Raw genomic sequence first — 19,096 nt, 5'->3', positions numbered from 1 at the left:
TCACATGAAAAGATATAATAAAATATTTACAAAAATATGAGGGGTGTACTCACTTTTGTGAGATACTGTGTATGTGTATGTGTGTATATATACATATATATATATATATATATATATATATATATATATATATATATATATATATATATTTATACACACACACACACATCATGCTATTTAATGGCTCCCAGTCTTAGTCTGTAGGGTTCAATATTGAGTTGGCCCACCCTTTGCAGCTTTAACAGCTTCAACTCTTCTGGGAAGGCTGTCCACAAGGTTTAGGAGTCTGTCTATGGGAATGTTTGACCATTCTTCCAGAAGTGCATTTTTGAGGTCAGGCACTGATGTATGAAAAAAGGCCTGGCTCGCAGTCTCTGCTTTACCGCTTCTGGACCGGAAGGATTTACCCCCTGTATAACCAGGCCTTTTTTTGCAATTTGGCACTGCGTGACTTTAACTGGTAATTGGTCATACATGCTGGACACAAACAAAATTTATGTAATTTTTCCCGCACAAATTGTGCTTTCTTCTGGTGGTATTTGATCACCTCTGCAATTTTTATTTTTTGCAATATACTTTAAATGGAAAAATACCGAAAATTGTGAGAAAAATTAAATTTTCTACTTTTTCTTATAAAAAATATCCAATATAATCAATTTTTGTCATACATTTAGGCCAAAATGTATTTAGCTACATGTCTTTAATAAAAAAAATAAATCTCAATAAGCTTATATTTATTGGTTTATGCAAAAGTTATAGTGTCTGCAAACTATGGTATATATTCTTGAATTTACGCAGCTTTTACTTTCTGACTGCCTATCTCATTTCCTGAAGTGCTAAAATGGCAAGGCGGCATAAACAACCCCCCCTTCCCCCTCCCAAATTACCGCATTTTGGAAAGTAGACACCCGGAGGAATTTCCTGAGAGGCATATTGAGCCCATTGAATATTTAATTGTTTTGTCACAGGTGTTTGAAAAATGACAAACTCTGGTGAACTCTATGCCCAGGAGGGTTAAGGCAGTGCTGGAAAATAATGGAGGCCACACAAAATATTGACACTTTGGCCCCAATGTGGACATTTTCACTTAGGGGTGTACTCACTTTTGTTGCCAGCAGTTTAGACATTATTGGCTGTGTGTTGAGTTATTTTGAGGGGACAACAAATATACACTGTTATACAAGCTGTACACTCACTACTACATTGTGGCAAAGTATCATTTCTTCAGTGTTGTCACATGAAAAGATATTATAAAATATTTACAAAAATGTGAAGGGTGTACTCACTTTTGTGGGATACTGTATATTGCCCAATTGTTTGGTAAAATATACAGTAAAAGATGATCAGCATGCTGCTGTTTACATATGACTCCAGACCAATGCTTGCGCTTGCCTTTGCGCACAAACATGGGGGACAGGGGAGCTTGAATTTTTTATTATTATTTATTTTGCTTTTTTTATTTTATTTTGAGACCTTCCCTTTCATTTTTTTTGTTTATCATTTTTTATTGTTATCACAGGGAATTTAAATATCCCTTATAATAGCAATAAGTAGTGACAGGTACTCTTTTAAAAAAAATGTGGGGCCTATTAGACTCTAGATCTCTTCTCTGCCCATAAAACAACTGACCACACCAAGATTGGTGTGATAAAATGCTTTCCCAATTTCCCAATGGCGCTGTTTATATCTGGCGAAACCATGAAATGCTCGTAGCTTCCGGTATCTTAGGCCATAGAGCTGATTGGAGCCATTCTGGTCTCCAATCAGCTCTATGGTCAGATGATGGAACCACCAGCTGCAGTCTCGGGTTACCCAGTTGGACAGGAGAGCCCGAGGAAACCATGCAAGGCGGCTGGAGGGGTGAGTCCCCCCCCCCCCCCACACTGCATGTAAAAGCAGTCTAGTGGCTAATTATCCGCTAGGATTGCTTTTACATGAAAGATGACTGCTGGCTGTAAAAACTATACCAAGATGATGCCTAAATCTGCAGGCATCATCCTGGTATGACCACTCAAAGTCCAGCAACATACCAGTACATTGCTGGTCCTTGTTGGGCATGTATTGTATGGTTCTTTTTTTTTCATGCAGTCTGTGGGCTGAACTAAAAAAGAGAACCTAACAGATACCTCCATTCACATCGATCGATGAAGAAATCTGTGGATGAAGAAATCTCTTTCAGAAATTGTGTAGTATGCCCACCATTAGACCTCCCAGCATCCACCCAATTCTAATGATGGGCTGAACAACAAAAAAGAACATAGCAGATTCCTCCATTTGCATCGATCGATTTGGATGAAGAAATCTTTGCCAAGAAAAGTGTTAAAACATATATGGCGAAGCATAGGGAAGATCCACCCTCTGTGTCCACCCCATCCCCTATGCTTCGCCATATATGCTCTTTTTTTTTAACTGCGGTGGTGAAATCACCTCCTACAGCACTGCAATAACTTATTTACGTATATGCTGAGAGCAAACACTGTTGCTGTCAGAATAAACAAATCAGTGCTGCAGCTGATGGTTAACAATAAAACACAGTAACAAGAAAACATTACAGTATAACAGTATTTTATAAAGTAAAAGTAGAAAGAGTAGAAAAGTAGAGTAACAGAAAATGTACTTAATAAAACAACAACAATTTTTGGCTTTTTTGTTTTTAAATTAAAAAAAAAATATTTTTTTTTAACTTTTTTTACACTTTTTTTGTAACTGTAAAAAAGCTTAAAATGTTCCAGGCTAGGGTCTCTTAAAATGCGATAGCCATCTAACATCTTTTGAGACCCTGTGTGAAAGTGTGCCCTAGACTGTGTCGTGCTTTACCCTATACTAATAAACTACTAGTGTGTGGTTTGCGACAGAAACAGTTTCTGATGCAGAGACCATGTTGGCCAGGACAGAAGGGACAAAAATAGCAGGTGTCAAGCCTATATCTACCTATACCTACAGACACAACATCTTCTGTGGGGTACTCTTTGGGTAAAGGTACCAGGGAGGACATCCGGAAAATGCCTCTTATGCAGCTGGCTCAATGAATCCGGATTGTGAATTTGGGCCACAGCACCTAGTTTAAACGCAGGTGTTGGCAGGTGTCAAGACTGATCCTGCTAACGCTGCATTTTGGGAACACTATACTAAACTATTGGGGATGCTAGTATAGTTCTGATCAGATCAAAGATATTGATCCATTCAGACACTATACTAGTAATGGAGGTGTTTAGTGTGCGTGTGTGTGTGTCACTGGCAATCAAATGGTTAAAGTGTATTACTAAATATGCAGCGGGCAATCTGCTGCTATCCTGTATTGACGCTAACTAACATTAACGCTAACTGATGTGACACTAATACAGTGATCAGAAAAAAGATCTGTACACTATAATAGTGACACTGTGACAGGACAAAGAAGGGGTTAACTGGGGTGATCAGGGGGTTAAATCTTTATTAGGGGAATATATGGCGAGTACCCTAAACCTGAAACCTAAATCTGGAACAGACACTAACTACCACTAACTTTCTATCACAGTAACTGAAGTCACAAGTGACACTAATACAGTGATAAGTAAATTATCTGTATACTGATCGGTTTTGAACCGAATCAACACAGTGCGGGGGTGGTGGGCGCACGAGCCACCTAGCCCCGCGCGTGACCGACGTACAGTTACGTCCGTTCGTGCAGCTGAGCCACCTTGCTGCAGTAAATCTGCGGAGGGTGGTCGGCAACTGGTTAAACCACTTCCAGACCGCCCACCGTGTATTTACGTCGGTACTTTGACATTAAATACTGGGGTTATGGCAGCAGCTAGCTAGATAACCCCAGTATTGTTTTACACAGCAGGAGATCCAAGATAAATGTTGTCCCGGTTATTTTCCCTGCTTACCGGAGCCGTCGGTAGCGGCGAAAACAATCCAATTCAGATGCACGGATGGGCAGGAAGTCGAGTGAGGGCAAGATGTTCCCCACTCGACTCTCTGCCCCTGAAGGATCAGAGCGACATTAAAGCGGTAGTATCCCGCTTTTTGACACTTTTACCTACAGGTAAGCCTATAATAAGGCTTACCTGTAGGTACAAATAATATCTCCTAAACCGGCACGGTTTTGGAGATATTTACAGTGCATGCAGCCGCTCGCGCGAGCGGCGCATGCGCTCTGAAGGTCCGGGGGGACCTTCAATTATGTTTGCCGGAGCTTGCCGGAAAAATCACTCCTGCGCGCATCCGCGGGAGTGACGTCATCGCGGCTCCGCCAATCATCGCGCCGGAGCCGTCTCTTCCGGCCAATCAGCGCGCTGGAGCCGCCGAACCCGGAAGAGACGGCGAGGGATCATGGCAGCGCCCGCAGCGATGTCCGGGGGTCCGTGTCGGGGCTTCGTTTTAAGGTAAGTTATACATAATGGGCTAGTATGCGATGCTAGCTCAGTATGCCTTTGTCTTGCAGGTTTTTTTGTCAGCATACCAAGACATTTTGGACAATTTCAAGCTCCCAACTTTGTGGGAACAGTTTGGGGATGGCCCCTTTCCTGTTCCAGCATGACTGCGCACCAGTGAACAAAGCAAGGTCCATAAAGACATGGATGAGCGAGTTTGGGTTGGAGAAACTTGACTGGCCTGCATAGAGTCCTGACCTCAACCTGATAGAACACCACTAGGGTGAATTAGAGCAGAGACTGTGAGCCAGGACTTCTCTCCAAAATCAACTAGCTGCTGCCATAACCCTGGTAATTAACGTCAAAGTATGGTCAAACATTCCCATAGACACACTCTTAAAACTTGTGGACGGCCTTCCCAAAAGAGTTGAAACTGTTATAGCTGCAAAGGGTGGGGCAACTCAATATTGAGCCCCCTATGGACTAAGACTGGGATGCCATTAAAGTTCATGTGCATTTAAAGGCAGGTGCCCCATATATATATATATATATATATATATATATATATATATATTTCACACTGTACACAGTTACGGAAGACTGGCTGTATTTCACCAAAATGTTGGCTCATAAAATAAGTATGTTATTTCATCATTCTCCATATAGATATATATAGTAAAGTGCCTACGATACCATTGGCTTTAAACTGCATATATGTGTGTGTGTGTAGTGGTGAGGTGCTTATATGGCAGGCCCCTCAACAGCATCAATACAAACTCCAAAAGAAAGGGATGTGGTATTGTTCTTTCTTTGAATTTCTTTCTTTCAACACATGGAACAATAGAATGAAAATTTCAGGTGTCCTCCCCCTTCCTCTGTATAAATATTATATGCATACTTATATATACACACTACTGTTCAAAAGTTGTAGGCAGTTGTAAAAAAAATCCTGTAAATTAGGAATGCTTAAAAAGTGTTATCAATTACGGTAACACAATGGAAAGTAAATGAACAGCAAATGATGCTTTCTGAAAAACATCCTAATTTACAGTATTTATTTTTGTCACCTGCCTAAAACTTTTGCACAGTAATATATATATATATATATATATATATATATATATATATATATAACAAATTATATCATTCTATAGTGTGTATTTGTCTCAATTGAGAGCACTAAGTGTCATTTCTGTCTAAAGCCTTGTTTCTCTGCTATCAGCATGGATCACTTCTGACAAGTTTTTCTGACACCAAGAGAAAAATGGTGACAGGGGAGGGACCTCCAGCCTCAACTCTGTTCCTGTGTGCTGTGTGGAGGGGGTGTGTTACTTCCCTCCATTTACCTGTCAGAGCTCTCCTCACTGATCTCTGCAAAGTGTAACTCCACCCCCTTTTTTCTGACCTCTCAGACACGCTTTAAAACTCAGCACTTTGATTGGATGTAAAGAAGAAAGGGCTGCAGATTGGTAGAACTTATGTAGGAGGATTTGTTTCATCTCTGTGTATCACATTAGGCCAGTCACTTCACTGAGTATATGTAAGGCCCCTTTCACACAGGTCCATTCCGTCAACGGAGTCCGTTCTGCTCAGTGGGGGATCGATCCGCTGATCCCCGCTGAGCAGGCAGATGACAGCTCCATCTCCGCTCTGTGTGTGGAGACGGTGCTGTCAGATCCCCGCTGTCATCTATGGGGGAATCGGATGAGAACGGACCGCCTGTCTGTTCTCATCCGATCCCATCCGATCCGCCGGACGGATGGAAAATAGGGTTTCCATCCATCCGGATTTCACGGACAGGGTCGTACCAGATAGCAGCGGGTGTCTCCGCTGACATCCGCCGCTCCATAGGGATGCATGGAGCATCCGATCCAGTCCGCCTGAAAAACTGACAGGAGGATCGGATCGCCTGTGTGAAAGGGGCCTAAGGGTTTACACTTTAAAAAAGGCCAGCAGTATCTGGAAGACGAGTGTTCTGTATTGCTTTACTCTGTTCTCTCAGTGTACACAAGTACAGGTAGTAGTAGGGGGATTAGTGAATCCTCATCTGTATAAAGGATAATAAGACCTTCACATGGGCTTCAGCTTGCATAACATCAGTGTATACAACAGGCTTTCACTAAGATTCAGACAAGCATTCTGCAAGATTCAAGCAGTACTAAAGCTTAGTGAAGCCCGAAAGCTGCTTGTTTAATGTGGTAGTCAGAATTACCATCAAGATCAGTTTTTAAAGATTTGCAAGAGTTGATGTTAGCGCACAAGGTAAACTAAATACAACTAAAATACAACTAAATAATTATCAATAATAATAATAATCAACTAAATACATTAAACACAATTCATAAGTCCATTATAGAAAGTCCATAAAAAGTATCCAGAAGAAGGGTGAGTGCACCTGTAAATTTGGGGGGGAGGACTTGATCAGTAACATGCACTGAGGGCAAAGTGGGCTCTTCTGCAGAGTAAGGTCAACTCTGTGAGTGAGATACAAAGGAAAAAACGAGAAAAGTGCCTGTAAATGCAGTAATTTTAATTGGTCAAACACAAGCACAAGTGCAAACTCACATAAGCAAAGGAAATGAGGGCTCATCTGAATGCTGGAAGCCCAATGGCTGTCGTATCAATGAAAGTGCACAGGGTCCCAGGTATGTCGGCCGAGATGGCTCAAGAGACGGGAGGAGTTACGGCTTGCCTACAGCTTCTGGATGCGGTATCACAGAGGATCAGCCTGGAACGCAACGTTGAGCATCACCAAAGGGCGGAAGGGGAAAACACGTTTCAGAGCATGCACAGGGCCCCAACTGGTTATGCGCACTACTTTACCAGCATTCAGATGAGCCTTCATTTCCTTTGCTTATATGAGTTTGCACTTGTGCTTATGATTGACCTATTAAAATTATTACACATAGAGTCGCTTTTCTAGTTTTTTCCTTAGTTTTTAAAGATTTAGTTCACCTTTTAGAAAAAATAAAAAGGTGAACTACCACTCTACACCCTCCCCACACCCCCACTCCCTGCTGTAATTACCTTCATGGGTAAAGAGCTGTAAGTGCTGGCCTGGGAATTTAAAAGCCCGCTCTTTTTCCTCTTTTTGCAGGACTTCAATCAGGCATCAGAGTGAATCTGATTGGTACAGTGCCTTGCGAAAGTATTCGGCCCCCTTGAACTTTGCGACCTTTTGCCACATTTCAGGCTTCAAACATAAAGATATAAAACTGTAATTTTTTGTGAAGAATCAACAAGAAGTGGGACACAGTCATGAAGTGGAACAAAATTTATTGGGTATTTCAAACTTTTTTAACAAATAAAAAACTGAAAAATTGGGCGTGCAAAATTATTCAACCCCCTTAAGTTAATACCTTCTAGCGCCCCCTTTTGCTGCGATTACAGCTGTAAGTCGCTTGGGGTATGTCTCTATCAGTTTTGCACATCGAGAGACTGAAATTTTTGCCCATTCCTCCTTGCAAAACAGCTCGAGCTCAGTGAGGTTGGATGGAGAGCGTTTGTGAACAGCGGTTTTCAGTTCTTTCCACAGAATCTCGATTGGATTCAGGTCTGGACTTTAACTTGGCCATTCTAACACCTGGATATGTTTATTTGTGAACCATTCCATTGTAGATTTTGCTTTATGTTTTGGATCATTGTCTTGTTGGAAGACAAATCTCCGTCCCAGTCTCAGGTCTTTTGCAGACTACATCAGGTTTTCTTCCAGAATGGTCCTGTATTTGGCTCCATCCATCTTCCCATAAATTTTAACCATCTTCCCTGTCTCTGCTGAAGAAAAGCAGGCCCAAACCATGATGCTGCCACCACCATGTTTGACAGTGGGGATGGTGTGTTCAGGGTGATGAGCTGTGTTGCTTTCCCACCTCAGTCTCCCACTGAGTCTCCCACCTCAGCTGTAGATCTCTGCAGTTTATCCAGAGTGATCATGGGCCTCTTGGCTGCATCTCTGATCAGTCTTCTCCTTGTATGAGCTGAAAGTTTAGAGGAACGGCCTGGTCTTCGTAGATTTGCAGTGGTCTAAAACTCCTTCCATTTCAATATTATCACTTGCACAGTGCTCCTTGGGATGTTTAAAGCTTGGGAAATTTTTTTGTATCCAAATCCGGCTTTAAACTTCTCCACAACAGTATCTTGGACCTGCCTGGGGTGTTCCTTGTTCTTCATGATACTCTCTGCGCTTTAAACGGACCTCTGAGACTATCACAGTGCAGGTGCATTTATATGGAGACTTGATTACACACAGGTGGATTCTATTTATCATCATTAGTCATTTAGGTCAACATTGGATCATTCAGAGATCCTCACTGAACTTCTGGACAGAGTTTGCTGCACTGAAAGTAAAGGGGCTGAATAATTTTGCACGCCCAATTTTTCAGTTTTTTATTTGTTAACAAAGTTTGAAATATCCAATAAATTTCGTTCCACTTTATGATTGTGTCCCACTTGTTGATTCTTCACAAAAAAATTACAGTTTTATATCTTTATGTTTGAAGCCTGAAATGTGGCAAAAGGTCGCAAAGTTTAAGGGGGCCGAATACTTTCACAAGGCACTGTAATACTGTCACATGGCAGCACTGCCCAATCATAATCACTCTTATCTGTCCCAGAAGTGCTACAGTTGTCCAACACTGAATGCAGACAAGTGCCAAAACACCTGTTTATAACCACAGGTAACCACTGGATGTGCGGAAACATGAGGATACATGCTTACAGACAGCCTTGGCACCTTTTGGCTGAGGAGTCATTAGAGATTGGAACACCTGGAATCTCGGCCGCAGCTTTCTGCAGTAAAATTGCCACATCATGGTCAATTTATCACATGTGAATGAGGCCTGACTCCCCCACCTACCTTCAATCTGATTCGCTACAAAAAAATGGAAGGGATCTGTTCCCCTTCCGTCTAGTGGATTGGAGGGCAGCTAGGTGTAAACGGGCAGCCATTTACACCGACCACCCATCAGCCTGAAAAAAAGGCTGGCAGACCCAAAAGGCCTTGTTCACTCAGGTTTCAGTTTTAAAAAAAATAATTTTCAAAGCTATTTCAAGCTTGGTTGAAGCCTTTAAAGCATCATTTTGGAAAGTTAGAAGTTAAGAAACTAAAGGGCACTCTTGGTAGCGCTGGATTTTTTTCCAATGGCAATTGCATAATTTTTATCATTTTGCATCATCGACTATAATCAGATATGTTTTTCACACACAGGCTACAGTCTTGTGGTCTTGAGGATGTACCTGGAGATCAGTTTGTGGATGCTTTGGTCTCTTGTCACAGGATTGAACACATCAGGTAAATCAACCTTTCTTTCTGTTTTGAAACAAGCAGTTCCGCATTGTCCTTAAATATGCTGAAAGGATATTAGACCATTCTTACTTGTTAGGCGTAGTGAAAGGTAAGCATCTGTTTTGTTGAGGGAAAGGGGCATTTATTTAAAACTTGCAGCCTGTCAATGTCATGGGTTCCCAAAAATAAATCATGAGCAGACAAACGTCAAAATGGATTGCACCAATTGTGACAGACATAGATGGAGTGCACTGCCCATGTGTGGCTTTTGAGGTGCACACTCGTTCCTGTGATGTTTGGAGCAACCATCTAATTTATGGAGCATTCTAATCGCAAGGTAGGATTGGAAAATTATAACTATATGGGAGATTTTCGGCCAGACTTTTGGTGCTGCAAATTAGTTATATTAGGGGAAACCATCCAACAGAGACACTAGTTCTGGTGAGCCTGGTGACAACCAGGCATTCCCTTTGGAGGGATTTTCCCTCACTTACAATTTTGGTTATGAGGCAGGAAGTTAAGGAAAATCTCCCCAACGAATCAGAAATGGCAAAAAAAAAAAATAAATAAATCCTGACGGGTTATAACCCTCCCTTATTATATGTAAAATAAAAAAGAAACATGTTTCCTTTAGTTCTACTTTACGCCTGGTTCACACCTATGCATTTTATAGTGCATTTTCAGTTTTGCAGAAACACACTACAGTCCATTTAACATGGTTTGCTATAGGTCACGTTCACATCTATGCATTTTATGGAAAGGACCAGGAACTTTTTTTTGTTTTTTTTGTTCCATAGACTTCAATAGATCATACTGCCTAAACTGGCACCAATACAAGGGGCTATTACTGCATAAATTGGTACCAATACTAGGGGCTATTACTGCATAAATTGGCACCAATACTAGGGGCTATTACTACATAAACTGGCACCAATACTAGGGGTTATTACCGCATAGATTGGCACCAATACTAGGCTTTATTACTGCATAAACTGGCACTAATAATAGGGGTTATTACTGCGTAAACCTTCACCAATACTAGGAGGTATTACTGCGTAAACTGGCACCAATACTAAGGGTTATTACTGTGTAAACTGGCACCAATACTAGGGGTTATAACTGCATAAACTGGCACCATTACTAGGGGTTGTTACTGTGTCAACTGACACCTATACTAGGGGTTATTACTGCGTAAACTGGAACCAATACTAGGGGCTATTACTACATATACTGGCACCAATACAAGGGGTTATTACTGTGTAAACTGGCAACAATACTAGGGGCTATTACTGCATAAACTAGCACCAATACTAGGGGCTATTACTGCATATACTGACACCAGTAGAGGTTTTTACTAGGGATAGACCGATTATCGGCAAGGCCGATATATCGAGGGCTGACATGCACTTTCCCCGATATATCAGTATTGGCCCCGGAACTGGCCGATATTGCCGATATTTTTGTGATGTCATTCTGCCTTCTTAGGCTGCCTCCCTCGCCTTGGACAGCCTCGTCTGGAGTCAGGACTAGTCTCGCGGGAGTGTATCACAGCCATACACCCACCCGCCAGCAGCAGCCCGGTGCCAGCCACCCACAGGCCCTGTACCAGCCAGCCACAGGCACTGTACCAGCCAGCCACCCACAGGCCCTGTACCAGCCAGCCACCCACAGCCCCTGTTCCAGCCAGCCACTCACCACAGGGTGCCAGCCAGCCACCCACCACAGGGTGCCAGATAGCCAGCCTCCCACCACAGGGTGGCAGACAGCCAGCCACCCTCAGACAGGGTGCCAGACAGCCAGCCACACACCCACATGCCCTCTACCAGCAGCTGCCCACAGGCCCTGTACCAGCCAGCCACCTACAGCCCCGGTGCTAGCAAGCCACCCACCACAGGGTGCCAGCCAGCCACCCACGACAGGGTGCCAGCCAGCCAGCCACCCACGACAGGGTGCCAGCCAGCCATCCACCACAGGGTGCCAGACAGCCAGCCAGCCACCACAGGGTGCCAGCCAGCCAGCTAGCCACCCAACACAGGGTGCCAGCAAGCCAACCATTAAGCAATAAACAAAAATTAACATGTTCAGTACCAGATTTGTGTCGAAAATTGTCTTTATTTTTCAAAACTTAAATGTACAAAATATCGGCCCATATCGGCCGATACGTTGTGACAAAAATATCAGTATTGGTATCGGCCCTGAAAAAAACATATCGGTCTATCCCTCGTTATTACTGCGTAAACTGTTTTCTGAAATTGCTTTAAACTATAAAGAAAAGCTTTTAAGTGTTTTCCTCTTTCTCAGGCCTGAACCAATACCTAAGGAAGAAAGGAAAACTCTTGAAAGCTTGTCCTTCAAGTGTTAGCTTAATACAATAAAAAGGTATCATTGCATACTACATCACTCTCATATTTTGTAACCTTACCTATATATATATATATATATATATATATATATATATATATATCCCTATTTCGTTTTTTTCAGTGGTATGATTTAGTGGTGAACATTATTTGTTCTGACTGTGGTACCTTATGTGCCCCCACCCCCCCCCCCCCATATATTGTTCCTACAGTTGCCACCGGGTGCTACATGTGCATAAATAACTGCTGGTGTATAGCATATATAAGACCCAATATTCTGAGTGCACAGTTGGCCACAGGGCGTAAAGGAATGCTTTGCATTGCTTTTCCCATTATCCTATATCATAGAATAAGACATGTGATTACCTTTTGTTCTAAGAAGGCTGTACTCTGCTGTGCTAATAAAGATCTGTAAATTTTAGCATAAGTGCAAAGTGCACATGAAAAGCATTGTATGGCTTACCCTGCTGTGATCCATGAACTGAGCATTGGAGTGTGGAGCAAAGCCAAAAAGGTATACTTAGAACTGCTAGACACAATCATTCATCTCCTTCAATATAATTGAAGTGCTACAGAATCTGTTGCAGCATAAACAGCTTTATCTGAAAGAGCATCAGTCTGATGGTTCGTACACTTACTATGCAAAGGGTAAGCATTACAGGAGGTTTAGGCCTTCCCAATCTGTGGTTATACCGCTTGGCAGCTCAAATTGTTCGGATGATTGCCTGGAACATCGCTAATTCTTCTATACCCTGGCTGCATTGTGAATCAATAGCAATTAGTCTTGTTCACCCAGAGTTCTTACTGAACTCTGTGGGAGGTTTTATCAAGAATGATATCTACAGAATCAGGAACCTATGTATGAAAATACAGGAATCTTTTATTTAGCTAAGGATTTGCAGTGGTGTGGTTGTCAGCTGTGACATATCAGTGGCAAATTTTTAATTATACTCTCTATAACAGCCTTTCCCAACCAGTGTTTAGTGGAACTCTGGTGTTCCTCCAGAGGTTACTGGGTGTTCCATAAGCAGGAAACAGTTTCTGCCACTCATATAAGTTGCCACTGAAACCAATGAACTTTTAGTTATCAGTAAAGCCCCGTACACACGCACAGATCGTCGTCATACAAATGTTCGTCTTTTCTCCCCGGGATGTCGGTGTCTGTTGAAAAGTGCAAAGACAGCACAAGGACAGCACAAGAATTTTGTCCGCAGAGTTCAGCTGACTGCAGAAGTGATGTCATGTAATGGTTAACTTTCCCTGTGTTTTTTATTTTCTGAGCATGCCCAGTCTTGCAAATCTGCGGTCTGTCGGCTGATTTCTGTACTGACAGGCGAACAATCGTCCGTTCTGGTGTCCGCAGACAAAAATTTTCATGTTTGCAAGAAAGACTCTTGTCCGCGGATTGTGTGCAGACAGCTGTCGGAGGCACCATACTAACACGCGTACAATCGGCAGATCTTTCGTCCGCCGACGTTTGTATGACGACGATCTGTGCGTGTGTACGGGGCTTAAGAGAGGATTCTTTCCACTGATCCCAAATGTAAGGAGCATTCTTAAATTCTGAAATAGAAGCAGTACACCAATGCTAAGGGGTCCAAAACACAACTTTATTTCAATAAAAGTCAGGAAACAATCCTGTTTCCAACATGTTCCAGGGATCCAAAAACACCCCCTTTATTAGGGCTTGATTGGAAACAATGTGAATTGACTAGAAGTGAACTGGACCGTTTTTTTTTTTTCAGTGTGTCCACTATGATTTGGCAGCCCAAACCAGCTGCTGACAAGGTCTGTGATCACACTGAAAGAAATAACTCTAAAGGTCCAGTTCACTTCTAGTCTATTCACATTCTTTCAAATCAAGCCTTGATGAAGGGGGTGTTCGTGGACCAGCGAAACATGTTGGAAACTGGATTGTCCCCCTGACTTTTACTGGAATAAAGTTATATTTGGACCTCTTAGCAGTGGTGTGGGACTTCTATTTCTACAGTGCCGTAAAAAGTTTTCATACCCCTTGAAATTTTCCATATTTGTCATGTTACAATCAAAAACGTAAATTTATATTATTGGGATTTTATGTGATAGACCAACACAAAGTGGCACATAATTGTGAAGTGGAAGAAAAATGCTAAATAGTTTTCAACATTTTTTACAAATAAATATGTGAAAAGTGCGGCGTGCATTTGTATTCAGCCCCTCTGAGTCAATACTTTGTAGAACCACCTTTAACTGCAATTACAGCTGCGAGTCTTTTTGGGTATGTCTCTACCAGCTTTTCACATCTAGAGAGTGAAATTTTTGCAAAACAGCTCAAGCTCTGTCGGATTGGATGGAGAGCATCTATGAACAGCAATTTTGAAGTCTTGCCACAGATTCTCAATTGGATTTAGGCCTGGACTTTGACTGGGTCATTCTAACACATGAAAAGTGTAGGAAAGGTGTAGGAATTACAACAGTTTGTATATGTGCCTCCCACTGGGACAATTGGCTGCTCAGCTGTTCCATGGCCAGGTGTGTGTTATTCCCTCATTATTCATTTACAAGGAGCAGATAAAAGGTCCAGAGTTAATTTCAAGTGTGCTATTTGCATTTGTAATCTGTTGCTGTCAACTCTCGATATGAGATCCAAAGAGCTGTCACTATCAGTGAAGCAAGCCATCATTAGGCTGAAAAAACAAAACAAACCCATCAGAGAGATAGCAAAAACATTAGGTGTGGCCAAATCAACTGTTTGGAACAGCCTTAAAAAGAAAGAACGCAACGGTGAGCTCAGCAACACCAAAAGACTCGGAAGACCAAGGAAAACAACTATGGTGGATGACCGAAGAATTCTTTCCCTGGTGAAGAAAACACCCTTCATAACAGTTGGCCAGATCAAGAACACTCTCCAGGAGGTAGGTGTATATGTGTCAAAGTCAACAAACAAGAGAAGACTTCACCAGAGTGAATACAGAGGGTTCACCACAAAATGTAAACCATTGGTGAGCCTCAAAATCAGGAAGGCCTGATTAGAGTTTGCCAAACAACATCTAAAAAAGCCTTCACAGTTCTGGAACAACATCCTATGGACAGATGAGACCAAGATCAACTTGTACCAGAGTGATGGGAAGAGAAGAGTATGGAGAAGGAAAGGAACTGCTCATGATCCAAAGCATACCACCTCATCAGTGAAGCATTGTTGTAGTAGTGTCATGGTGTGGGCATGTATGGTTGCCAATGGAACTGGTTCTCTTGTATTTATTGATGAAGTACCGTATTTATCGGCGTATAACACGCGCCGGCGTATAACACGCACCCAATATTTGGAGTGAAATTTCAGGAAAAAAGCTTAAATTTAACAAACAGCTTTGAACTCAGAACATTTTTTTTTTTTTAAATCAAATGATATCTCACCAGTGCCCATATATGCAGCCTCATCAGCAGTGTCCAACAATGCAGCCCACCAGCAGTGTCTATATATCCAGCCTCAATATATGCAGCCCACCAGCAGTGTCCATACATGCAGCCCACCAGCAGTGTCCATACATGCAGCCCACCAGCAGTGTCAATGAATGCAGCCCACCAGCAGTGTCAATGAATGCAGCCCACCAGCAGTGTCAATGAATGCAGCCCACCAAGTGTCCATACATGCAGCCCACCAAGTATCCATACATGCAGCCCACCAAGTGTCCATAAATGCAGCCCACCAAGTGTCCATACATGCAGCCCACCAAGTGTCCATACATGCAGCCCACCAAGTGTCCATACATGCAGCCCACCAAGTGTCCATAAATGCAGCCCACCAAGTGTCCATAAATGCAGCCCACCAAGTGTCCATACATGCAGCCCACCAAGTGTCCATACATGCAGCCCACCAAGTGTCCATAAATGCAGCCCACCAAGTGTCCATAAATGCAGCCTCGCAAGCGCAATGTCCAAATATGCAGCATCGCAAGCGCCATTGGAACTGACCTCATTTGTTTTTAAAAAGACCGGGAAGTAGCGCCGAGAGCAGAAGGGGCGGGCCGGGCTGAGAAGGAAGGACGAGCTGTCATAAGAGCAGAAGGGGGCAGGCTGAGCCGAGGAGAAGTGAGAACGAGCGAGCGCAGTCATCGGAAGTCCCGCCTCCTCTGCCGAGACATGTGACGTCTGTCATAGGCGGGACTTCCGATGACTGCGCTCGCTCGTTCTCTCTTCTCCTCGGCTCGGCCCGCCCCCTTCTGCTCTTATGACAGCTCGTCCTTCCTTCTCCTCGGCCCGACCTGCCCCTTCTGCTCTCGGCAATGCTTCATGGCCGTTTTTTTTTTAATATCGGCGTATAACACGCACTGCTGCTTTTTCCTCCATTTTTAGGAGGAAAAAGTGCGTGTTATACGCCGATAAATACGGTAACTGCTGACAAAAGCAGCAGGATGAATTCTGTGTTTCAGGCAATATTATCTGCTCATATTGAGCCAAATGCTTCAGAACTCATTGGACAGCGCTTCACAGTGCAGATGGACAATGACCCAAGGCATACTGTGAAAGTAACCAAAGAGTTTTGAAGGGAAAATGCCCCAAGAACAAGCAGGAACTGAAGACAGTTGCAGTAGAGGCCTGGCAGAGCATCACCAGGGATGAAACCCAGCATCTGGTGATGTCTATGTGTTCCAGACTTCAGGCTGTAATTGACTGCAAAGGATTTGCAACCAAGTATTAAAAAGTGAAAGTTTGATTTATGATTGTTAATCTGCCCCATTACTTTTGGTCCCTTAAAAAGTGGGAGGCACATATACCAACTGTTGTAATTCCTACACCGTTCACCTGATTTGGATGTAAATACCCTCAAATTAAAGCTGAAAGTCTGCAGTTAAAGCACATCTTGTTTGTTTCATTTCAAATCCATTTTGGTGGTGTATAGAGCCAAAAAGATTAAAAATGTGTCGATGTCTCAATATTTATGGACCTGACTGTATTTGCTGTGACCCCAACATGGCTTCTCGCAAACTGTAAATGGGACTTATTATGGCTTTCTTTCAGCAATGGCTTGTTTATTGACACTCTTTCATAAAGGCCAGATTTGTGGACTGCACGACTTATAGTTGTCCGGTGGGCAGATTCTCCCACGTGAGCTGTGAATCTCTTCAGCTCCTCCAGAGTTACCATGGGCCTCTTGGCTGCTTCTCTAAATAAAGCTCTACTTGCCCGTTGTCAGTTTAGGTGGACAGCCATTTCTTGGTAGGTTTGCAGTTGTGCCATACTCTTTCCATTTTGGGATAATGGATTGAACAGTGCTCCATGAGATGTTCGAATCTTGGGATATTTTTTTTAACCTAACCCTGCTTTAAACTTCTCTACAACCTTATCCCTGACCTGTTTAGCCTTCATGATGCTGTTTGTTCACTAAGGTTCTTTAACAAACCTCTGAGAGCTTCACAGAACAGCTGCATTCATACTGAGAATAACTTAAACACAGGTGGACTCTATTTACCAATTAGATGACTTTTGAAGGCAATTGGCTCCACTAAATTTTAGTTAGGGGTAGCAGAGAAAGCCCCGGTTCACACTTCTGCGTGTGCGGGGTTCGCATGTAATGTCGGAGCGCACTGCTCCGACATTACATGCGATCGGCTGTGCGGTGCGAGTTTAGCCATACAGTTTGTATGGCTAAATTTGCATCGCACCCGCAGCAAACATGCACAGGAGGCATTTTTGCAGCCGCATCAGGATCGGATCGCACAGCGGTTCACACTTGTGCGATCCGATCCTGTGCGAACTGCACGATCGCACTGCGATATGCGATCAAACTGGGGGTGTCGTTAAGATTACATTGACACCCCCAGCGTATCGCATATGGCAGTGTGAACTGCCTGGGGTGCGTGTGCGATGCGGGAACAGGCTGCGAATTCGCAGCCTTCTTGATCGCGTAAGTGTGAACCGGCACTCAAGGGGGCTGAATACAAATGCTTGTGACACTTTTCAGATATTTATTTGTAAACATTTTTGAAAATAATTTATCATTTTCCTTCCATTTCACAATTATGTGCCACTTTGTGTTGGTCTATCACATAAAATCCCAATAAAACTAATTTATGCTTTTGGTTGTAACATGACAAAATGTGGAAATTTTCAAGGGGTATGAATACTTTTTACGGCACTGTATTTTTATTACATTACACTAAAAGCCAAGGAGACCGTGGAGATCCTGAGGAGTGTAGAACTCACCTGCCCGGGATACAAATTTTTCACATCCACATCAATACTTTAAAATAGCAATAACAATAACTTTACAGGTCCAGGACTATTTTTCCACTTTTTTCAACTATTGGTAAAACACTGAGCATGGTACAGGCAAATGTCATCTCCTTTGTAAGATTACTCTTAGAATAAAGGTCATTTGTCTTCCTAGGTCTTGGGGTGCTGAAAAAAATAGCTATTTTGAAAGCATCAGCTATCTAGCTCCTTTACGAACCCGACAGGAGGGTGTCTGTTTCAAGGGGCCTGGGGAAATGCATTTTAGCCTATTTATTAAAATATATGTGCTTGTTGTTGTCAGCTTTATCCTAGGTTCAACCACATCAGCTGCACATACTCAACTTTCCTTTGCTCTTCCACTGCTCTGTCCATCTTCTGGAAATAAAAATAAATACCTAGTACTTCTGGATATGGGGAGTATGTACCTTATATCCCTCCCCTATAGGGGTTGAGAGAGCCCTTATCCTTGTGTATAGTTAAATTGTTCACAGGGCTAATTCTTCCTGACCCAAAAAGGAAAGGAGCATAGGGAAGATCAGCATGCGCAGCTGGTTTAGCTGGTATTTTAGTCAACCTTTAGCTTTATCCTACATGAGTAAAGCACAAGTTCACTTTAAAGTGGTTCTAAAGTCTGGGTGTTTTTACCTTAATGCATTCCCTGCATTCAGGTGAAAAACAGCCCACTAACAATTTCCCTCCTCACCCTCTTTAAATACTTACCTGAGCCTGGCAGGGATCCAGCACTGTGCCCAGCAGAAGTCTTCTCACCCCTAACTTCCTCTCCACACAGGGACTCGGACAGCAGCAGGAGCCATTGGCTTAGAGAAACCAGGGGGTGGGCTGAACCACGCTGTAGCTTGGGAGCAAGCCGGCAGGTGTGC

General features: G+C 42.9%; 1 protein-coding gene across 3 annotated transcripts in view; it reads left to right on the top strand.

The window, feature by feature from the left end:
* The window catches only part of NLRC5 (NLR family CARD domain containing 5), a 314,671-nt gene that overhangs the window by 281,377 nt on the left and 14,198 nt on the right, over positions 1-19,096 (top strand). For all 3 annotated transcript variants that reach the window (XM_082270129.1, XM_082270130.1, XM_082270128.1), the window contains one exon: positions 9,565-9,648. In XM_082270129.1, the coding sequence (XP_082126255.1) occupies positions 9,565-9,648 (84 nt within the window). The remainder of the gene's footprint in view (positions 1-9,564; positions 9,649-19,096) is intronic.

The sequence above is a fragment of the Pelophylax lessonae genome (assembly GCF_965119305.1).
Source record: "Pelophylax lessonae genome assembly, chromosome: 10".
Lineage (NCBI taxonomy): Eukaryota > Metazoa > Chordata > Amphibia > Anura > Ranidae > Pelophylax > Pelophylax lessonae.
Note: the sequence above shows the minus strand (reverse complement) of the source record. Positions and strands in the feature narration are given on the sequence as shown.